At 38.7% G+C, this 8,620-nt stretch overlaps 1 protein-coding gene across 1 annotated transcript; it reads right to left on the reverse strand.

Moving 5' to 3' along the window:
• Window positions 1-240: 240 nt before the first annotated feature.
• LOC122093072 (ribosomal RNA small subunit methyltransferase-like) lies at window positions 241-3,011 on the reverse strand. The gene has a single exon (XM_042663329.1). The coding sequence runs from the start codon at window positions 1,507-1,509 to the stop codon at window positions 454-456; it is 1,056 nt and encodes a 351-aa protein (XP_042519263.1). The 5' UTR covers window positions 1,510-3,011; the 3' UTR covers window positions 241-453.
• Window positions 3,012-8,620: the final 5,609 nt, after the last annotated feature.

The following is an 8,620-nucleotide window of genomic DNA, read 5'->3' on the forward strand; positions in this document are numbered from 1 at the left end:
CCATTTGTGGTCCCGAAAACCTAGCGCTCAATTGATCAGAAATAATCAGAAACAAGCACTGGGATTGTAAATCTCCATCTCCAAAGACCAAATTCGATATGAAATTAGTACTCAATTTTTTTTGGCAGAAATTAGCACTCACCCTCACATGAAGGGTGGTCTTACATTCGGATAAAAATAGACAGAACTGTAAACATGTAAACATCTAACCCAAAAACTCATCTAACCCAAAAACTCGAATTATTAGATGAAGAGACTCGCAAATAGCAAAACTGCATTCCACAAGAATAGAAGTCTTCCCTCCTCTTGTATGGTAAAGAAGGGATACAATAGACACTCAGCTCTCTCTTGTAAAGAAGAGATATATAGATACCCGGCTATCCAAGGCAAGCAGACGAAACAAAATTGGTTAACTACAAAATTGAGAGAAAGAAAAACTCCATTGGCCTCAACTCATGAGAAGTGAATGCCTGCCTTGTTAAACAAGGAAAGCAGGTACAGGAAATCCACTTGTGTAAGCTTGGAGGACCTCTTCTCCTCAAAACCTCCTTGTTTCAATATACCCAAAACCTTATCTTTGAAATCAGACCCCTCCATTCCTGCATCACCATCCTCCATCTCCATGTCCTCATCCTCTTTCCCATCCTCCATCTCCATATTCATGTCCTCATTAGCGTCTACCAAAACAGACATATCCTTAGCTATATCTGTATCCTCTGAAGACCCTTTCTGTGAAAGCTGCAGTGCCTGTAAGGTCTTGTAGTTCTTTTCCAGCAAAGAGAGAACACTCTTCTGCCTGAAAATTGAACCTAGGGTTTTGTTCTTTCGGTTGAAACAAAGCCTGATTAATCCATCCCACTCCTTGAAATTCACTGGGGGAAGTGGTTTCCTTGGCTCAATTCTAACAACAGAAGAATCTACTTTAGGTGGGGGACGAAAGTTGTTTTTCCCCACTTTAAGGAGATGGGAAACACGAGCCAGGAGTTGCGTGTTCACCGAAAGGCGACAGTAGAGATTATCTCCAGGTTGAGCAACAAGTCTCATGGCGAATTCCCTTTGAAACATAATCACAGCACACCTGAAGGCTGGTCGATGTGACAACAATTTGAAAGTGAGAGGAGAAGAAATTTGATAAGGAATGTTTGCCACACAGATATCAAAGTAGGGTAGATCACACTTGAGCACATCTCCTTGGATTACCTTCAATCGATTGGAATAAGGTCCTTGAAATCGACGCTGCAACTCGAGAACCATACGAGGATCCAATTCAACAGCGATCACCGACTTACCAGCATCGAGTAGCTTCTTTGTGAGGTTACCAGTACCAGGACCAATCTCAAGGATAATATCTGTGCTCTTGATTCCTGCTTTCTGAACTATAGTGTCGACGAGTAAAGGGTTCTTGAGGATATGCTGTCCTTTTGATTTGTGGAAAGGAATGCCTCCTTGGAGATGATAATTTGTTGCAGCTCGGGAAGGTTTTTCCTTCCTCATCTTTCCCCCCGCCATGATTCAAGTGTTGAAGGAGTGGATTAAGAAGATAGAAGGGGTTTTCCTCTCTAGGGTTTCTCAGTCACAACTGTCGAGCATAACCCAGTGGAAAGATGCTTTCGTTGAAGCCTGACACCAACCTTGGAGAGATAATTTCTTTGAACCCTGAGAAAATAGGGTCTGCTGGAGATTATTTCGTTTGCTTGCCGAGAAGAACTATTTATGGAGAGTAAGCTGATCGTAGGGCCTTTCGAATGCCTCCTTCCTTTTCTGAGAAGCTCTTTACGACTATAAAGGACAGGGGGCCGTTCTCCAGGAAACTAACGGCTCGCAGCTGTTCAGCCGCTTCTGACGGAGATGTGCCGCTGACTCCCACGAGCTCTAGCGCCCTAGGGCGGACTCACTAGGATTGGGCTCGTCTGTAGCACACCTTTGTGCTACACGATTTGTAGCACAACCCAGATGATCGACATGTGGCAATTTTGAATTCAACGGTGACGATATCTGAGGTAGGAGGGAGACATCTACACATGCGTTACACCTATTTCTTCCATCTGCTTTCTGCTCCACCGGAGATATCTCCGGTCTGGATTACCGCTTCCCCTCCGACGATGCCTGGTATGGCGTTAGTCTGTTCCTCCTATTTGAGATGGTATTTAGTTTCGGAATTCATTCTTCTGATACCCAAGTCGCTGGAGGTCAGTCAAAATTTTTCATAGTGTCTTTCTTTTTACACGGATTTATCGTAAAATTCACCGAAGATTCTGGGTTGCGTCGTCACTGGTTAATGTTGCTATAGAGCAACATCTGACGGCTACTTGTTGATCTAATGGATGGAATCCATTTGATTCTTCTTCGTGATCCTTCTTGAGAGCAATTACATGTTTCATCTTTTAGTTAGGCCCTGCAATCAAAGAGGGAGAGACGTGAAGTAGCAGAACTTGAAGTGGGTTTAACTGAGTTTTCCGTAAAAAGCTTGGATTTGTTGTTTGACTGTAGATCAATGATGATGGGAATCTTTGAAGAAATGGGATTCTGTGCAAATCCTGATTTCATGTCTGCTCCATCAAGAGAGGGAGATCTAGCCCCTGAAGGTGAACCAGATGCCACTATTGAAGAGGATTATAGTGATGAAGAGATGGATGTTGATGAGCTAGAGAGGAGGATGAGGAGGATGAGGAGGATGAGGAGGGATCGGATGCTTCTGAGACAGCTCAAAGAACAGAACAAGGGGAAGGAGGGAGTTGATACTGCAAAGCAAAGGCAGTCGCAGGAACGGGCTCGAAGAAAGAAGATGTCACGAGCACAAGATGGGATTCTGAAGTAATCCAGACCTGAGAAATCGCCGGCGGAGCATAAAGCAGAGAGAAGAAATCGTGCAGCACATGTATAGACGTTTCCCTCTTCCCTCGGATATCGTCACCGTTGAATTCAAAATTTCCATGTGTCGATCACCTAAGTTGTGCTACATATCATGTAGCACAAAAGTGTGCTACAGACGAGCCGGATCCGACTCACTATGGCTTCTGTTGCTGCGGATGCTGATACTTCTGCTTATGCGGATGCTATGGAAAAGAATGAGTCTATACCCATATACACATTTATGTTTTCATAAGGAAGCCATCGAAGGCTTTCCACAAATTGAGATTTGGCCGTTCCAATTTCTGGCCTTGCACCGACCATCCAATGGACCATGGACTAAATCCACGAGTATTTGACGCATTGGTGGTAAGTGGATGGCACAATGTGAACATGAACCATCAAAATCCTAAAAATGAAGACTTGGGCCATGTTTTTAGTAAAAACTACTTTAGGAAGTGGGAAAATGCCTCCTCAAACCCCCTATACCTTCCCCCATTCCTTGGATATGAACCCCGCGATCTTAAATAGGTTAGGGATTAAAGTATGTAACCACTGAAAGCTAGCCTCTCTCAATCGGTTGACTTCCTCCAGTATATCACTGGCAGTCCCTCGTGAGTGCGGCACGCTCGAAGTAGGAAATTCTCCATCCGCCCGCCAGCGAACTGAAAGACAAGATGAGAGTCATTAAGTGGGTTGTTGTAGCGCGCTCATCCGTTGCGCGTTAGCACGCGCATCCGTCTTCTTGCTAGGTGGGAATAGTTCACTTGTACGCTATCGGTCATTGAGGAATACTTAGGCTTAGACATGGTGATTGTTTGACCTTTACTTTTAGTGGTTTCCATCAGCCGAGTATATAGAGCATTCTCGGCATAAACGATAGCCGCCGCGCTTGTGAACATTATAATAAAAACCCGGACAACTGGATGCGAATCTTGCGCTGAAACTCCTTACCTCACCTTTGCTCTCTTTACTCCCTTTCCCGTGTCGGGTGCTGCGCCCCTAATAGAGTCAAGGCAACGGTGGTCTACGATCAGGCACCGAAGAGGTGATGAAAATCCACTTTCATACCGGTTAGATAGGACCAGACCCAATCGGTTGGATCTGTGGAATCTGAACGGATCAGCCCAATTGACAGAGGGGGGCCCACCTTGAAGGAAAAAGTAGACCTTGTAGAGAAGCGGATAGGAAAGGTAGCCTATAGACACTTATTATGATTAACCATAATGCGTCAATCTTTTTGCATGGACCGTCACGCTCGTCTTTACTTGGAATCTCTATGTAACCAACCCCATTAAGTTCGGATACGGTTTTGGATGTTATTGTTGTTGTATTTAATAACACCAACTGAGTCACAATTACTTTATTTGTCAGTACACTTAATAAAAATGTTTGGCAACATCATGTCCTTTTAAACCTATTTATCTTGTAAGTTTTTTTTCTTATCTAGTGGATCTAGGTAATTTCCCCTTTTATCAATTCCTCCTTTCTCCTTATCTCCTTATATATGTTATTACAATTTTTACTATTTTAATTTTCCCTTTTATCAATATTCGAAATCGATTCGAATGGATGGACACCATCTCGTACGAGGTTCCAAGTTATAACATCTTGTTTACCATAGAAAGAAGGAAACTTAAAACTTCAATTCCTTGTTAGTAGAAGGAATGGATGTTTCTGCATCATATCTTGGTTTTGGATCTTCAATCAAATGTGGCATTTGAATTGTATTTGAGGGCTGAGTGGAGGATCATCCAACTTCCAAGGACCTTAATTCTCGGTGCTCATGTCAACCACTTAAACTTCCAAGTAGGAAAGCAGAGAATTGGAAACCTCCTTACATCTTCATTTCGGTTGGGATGCCTTTATATGGCAACTGTGTAGTTATTCATCGATAAGGAGTTCTTGTTTGGGTCTCAAAGCAAGGGTAAGGTTGCTTCATTGAGACCTGATAATTGTGGGTGCATGTGAAAGGATGTAATTTATGCCTTAAGTTTTTTTTTTTTTTACCAAAACCAATAAAGGTTCGGTCAGTTGTTTCAGTTTAGCCCTATAGATCTTAATCGGCTCAACCGGTCTGGTCTCATTTTTTTACAGACCCTGAGATCATCACTCAGCTTCCCGGTCTTTGGAAGACCATTAGCTTTATGAACTAGATGGGGTGCATTTTAGAACCACCAAGGCACCAAGATTCTTTTTTTTTTTTTTTTGGGTGAAGATTCTGATTGGGTTTACAACATAGAATCATAGATAGTCAATAATTTCTTCTAGAATCCTACTTGGTCTCTTGAGTGCAAACTCATAGCCCCTACTATCTACTACTCAATAAAGTTATTCAAAAATATTAATAATTTATAAAGAAGTGTTTTCTGTGGAAGAACGCAGATCCTGCACATGTATAGGGACCAATGGAAGCACATGAAAAAACATCAACAAGATGTCATTTTGCATTTCATGGGAGGAGGGGTAGTCATTTCACTCCCCCATGTGTGGGCACAGCCACACTCCCCCACATAAACCATTTTCTCATTTATTAATTATTAGCACTACTTAGGGTTATTGAATGAAGCACGCTAATTGTCTAAACTTCATCCACCCAAATATAAATCTATCTTCAAAGAAAAATTAATACGTGTTGCATAGGCATCAACTATTTGGTTAGGCCAACATGTATTGTAATAGACCCATAATAGGATATACATAATCTATTAGTTATTGTAGATTTTAAATGTTGATTTTTCTCTAAAAAATTTCATTAATTTGTGAAGAAAAACTCATTGTTGCCATTTCCTTTTTATTTTTAATTTTTTTTTAAAAGAAGCTCTTCCTAATCATCTCTTTCTGTCTAGTTTTTATGAAAAAAAATAAAGGCCCGTGATCGTTGAATAAAAAGTAAAAAATAAAGTTGATGTATGTGACCATAATCTTTGTTTAAAATAACTATATAAAAAAAATGCAGAGAAGGAGAAAAAAAACACTGATTTTTTATTTATATAATTTAATTTATTTGCTCATGAGTTAGTACTTTGATTTCCATTGCATCTCTCATACTGTTACAATAAACAAGGGGACTAGAGTTTTTTAAAAGGTTTCTTTGTTAGTTAAATCAGTTTGTAATGTCTAAGATATAGTTATATACAATAAGAAATGAATGTTAACAGGTTAGGTATCAATGAGATTTAATAATATTGACATATTGCTAAAGTTCGGATCCTCTCCATAGAGGCCATCGCCCATAGTGTGCTCATAGGGGACTATCTATGCAACACGTGGAGGAAACAAATCCAACGGAGGAGAAGAAGTTCACTTATCTTTATCCACTTAACCCCACTCGACCCAAACCTGACACCCCCAACATCGACCAAGCCCGACTAACCTATTTACCTCATTCCCAAACACACAAACATGAAGCAGAACTTCGAGAACCCTAAGCTCATCTAATCGTTCCTCTATGGAATCCATCCACGAACATGTGGATTCTAAATGGTAATTGGAGTCTTAGGGATTCCTCCTTGATGGCTGTCATGGCCGATTGAATTGATGAAAGCCCATGGAAGAGTTCTCCGTGGATTACGATCTGCTGAAACTACAACAAAGAATATCCATATCACTCGTACAAGAGAACTTTCTAAAAAGACAAAGCAAGAAAGTTTGACATCAATGCATATATAAATGATAAACGAAATAATCTACTCTGCTATGGTGATCCTGAGTTTCTAGAAATCTAGTTCCAACTTACTTGCAATTCATATCATCTTTTGTACTCAATATCTAAATCAGAATTCATTCATTGATAAAAGATTAAATCAAACCAGATAAATGTCTCCCGATTATATTACTAATACTAAAAATACAATTGTGTTGGGGAAAACAATTGTTGGATTACTTTTAAATCCATTTTTTTTTCCATTGACAATGAGAATTAATTACACATATAAAGGATGAAGTTCCATACTATATGCTATCTTGTGACAATCATGTTTTGGTAACCAAAACGAAAGTTCCAACTTAGAATAATGGATGAATAAGCTGTGGGCCAAAAGTTTGATTTAAGTGGGAAGATGCAATTCTAGTAAAAATAAAGGTGCAAATGAAGTAATTAGGGTAAATGATAAGGAAATTCCCTCAGATTGAGGTTTTTAATTTGCTAATGATAGGCATCAAGGTCTTTGGCCTAACTAGTCCTACGGGCCCATACTGACCTCACAATCGCATGGATTGGGTCATATCGGGGTTGAATGAGAATCATTCAACTTTCACTGAAAGCAGTGAAGAGCACTAAACACCCCCGTGTGTGAGGCCTAAGGTGTGCCTAGTGGGAGTCGAACTTGGGACGTTCGAGTTTACGACTCATACCAAATTCGTAATGAGGAGAAATTGCAAAAATATATATATATATATATATCTCATAGAATAAGAGATTAGTTAGTCAAATAGAGAGGTGTTTTTTTGGCATGTTGTGTGGTATCTAAATTCCACTAAAACTTGAAAGAATAGTTAGAAGATTAATATAATTGTAGAGAGTTGACTGTTGGATGCAAAAGAAGTATAACTAAGATGAAGATGTTGAGCTGAGCGAATCGAAAAAACTAAAAAATTTAACATAAGAAATAAAAAAAGGTGATGCAATTTTAAAAATACCATTAAGTATACACCAAGAAGGTTTGGATGATCACAATGAACATGAGTTTAAATAGATTTGAATGGCAAAATGAGATTCCTGTAGCTAACCTCACTCAATAGCTAAAAAAAGACTTAAGTGAGCTGAGATCAATTGAGTTTATATATAAATGGTTGCGTGATAACTTTGCTAGACTAAGCCTAAATATAACCATAACTCATAACTCGTCATAATTTACAAAGTTTTTCACTTGGGTCAAATATTAAGATGTCTTTAAAATGTCATGAAAATCTTCTGTAACAGCTACACCGATGCTATGAGCATCAAGTGACTGGAGTCCCTTGAGGTACATGCTCATATGCTCTCAGTTGTTTGATGTTCGCAATACTTCACCGCTCACTAACATGCTAGATAATTTATCTCACATTTCATTGGTAATGACTTTGACCTTTTTTTTTTTAATATTTTTTTATATCAGTTTTCCCCACTGGTATAGTTTTTGGAGAGCAATACTTAGATATATTAAGATACAAATATATTTGCCTAGTTGATTACTAAGAAAAAGGAGAAGTAAAAAAATACCAAATCACCGCAATGATTGTGTTTAATATTGTTTCTTTTTTCGAAATCAGACAAAAAGGGGATAAATATATAATGGCATCTCTCTCTCTCTCATATCCATGTAAACTTGCTTATCAATTTTTTAAAACTTAAAATATTCTAACTGTTAAGGAGAAAGTGCCCTTGAGGCTTGAGCATTCCCAACACCGCCTCACATAAGAGTTCTTTATTATTTTTTCTATCTTAAAAATATAATAAAAATTATGTTCTGAGAGGATGTAGGGGAAATGCTGTAGGTTAGAGAACCCTTCCCCAAATGTTAAATTTTCATTGGTTTCTCATTTTAAAATTCCTTTGTAATAATTTTAATAAATTATTATCTATCTGGGAAAACTATTTGGAAATTTTTTTAATTTTAACAAAGTAATTGGAAAGTTTATCTCATTCCTACATTCTAACAGTCCTACAACGAATCCCACGATTTATAATCTCTCTCCCTTAAAAACATGAAATGAGTTTATTTCTATATTTTATCTTGATTTTCATATCATTTAGCAATTTTGTTGGTGTAAAGTTTATCTAGTAGAT

This window comes from Macadamia integrifolia, chromosome 2 (genome assembly GCF_013358625.1).
Source record: "Macadamia integrifolia cultivar HAES 741 chromosome 2, SCU_Mint_v3, whole genome shotgun sequence".
NCBI classification, from domain to species: Eukaryota; Viridiplantae; Streptophyta; class Magnoliopsida; order Proteales; family Proteaceae; genus Macadamia; species Macadamia integrifolia.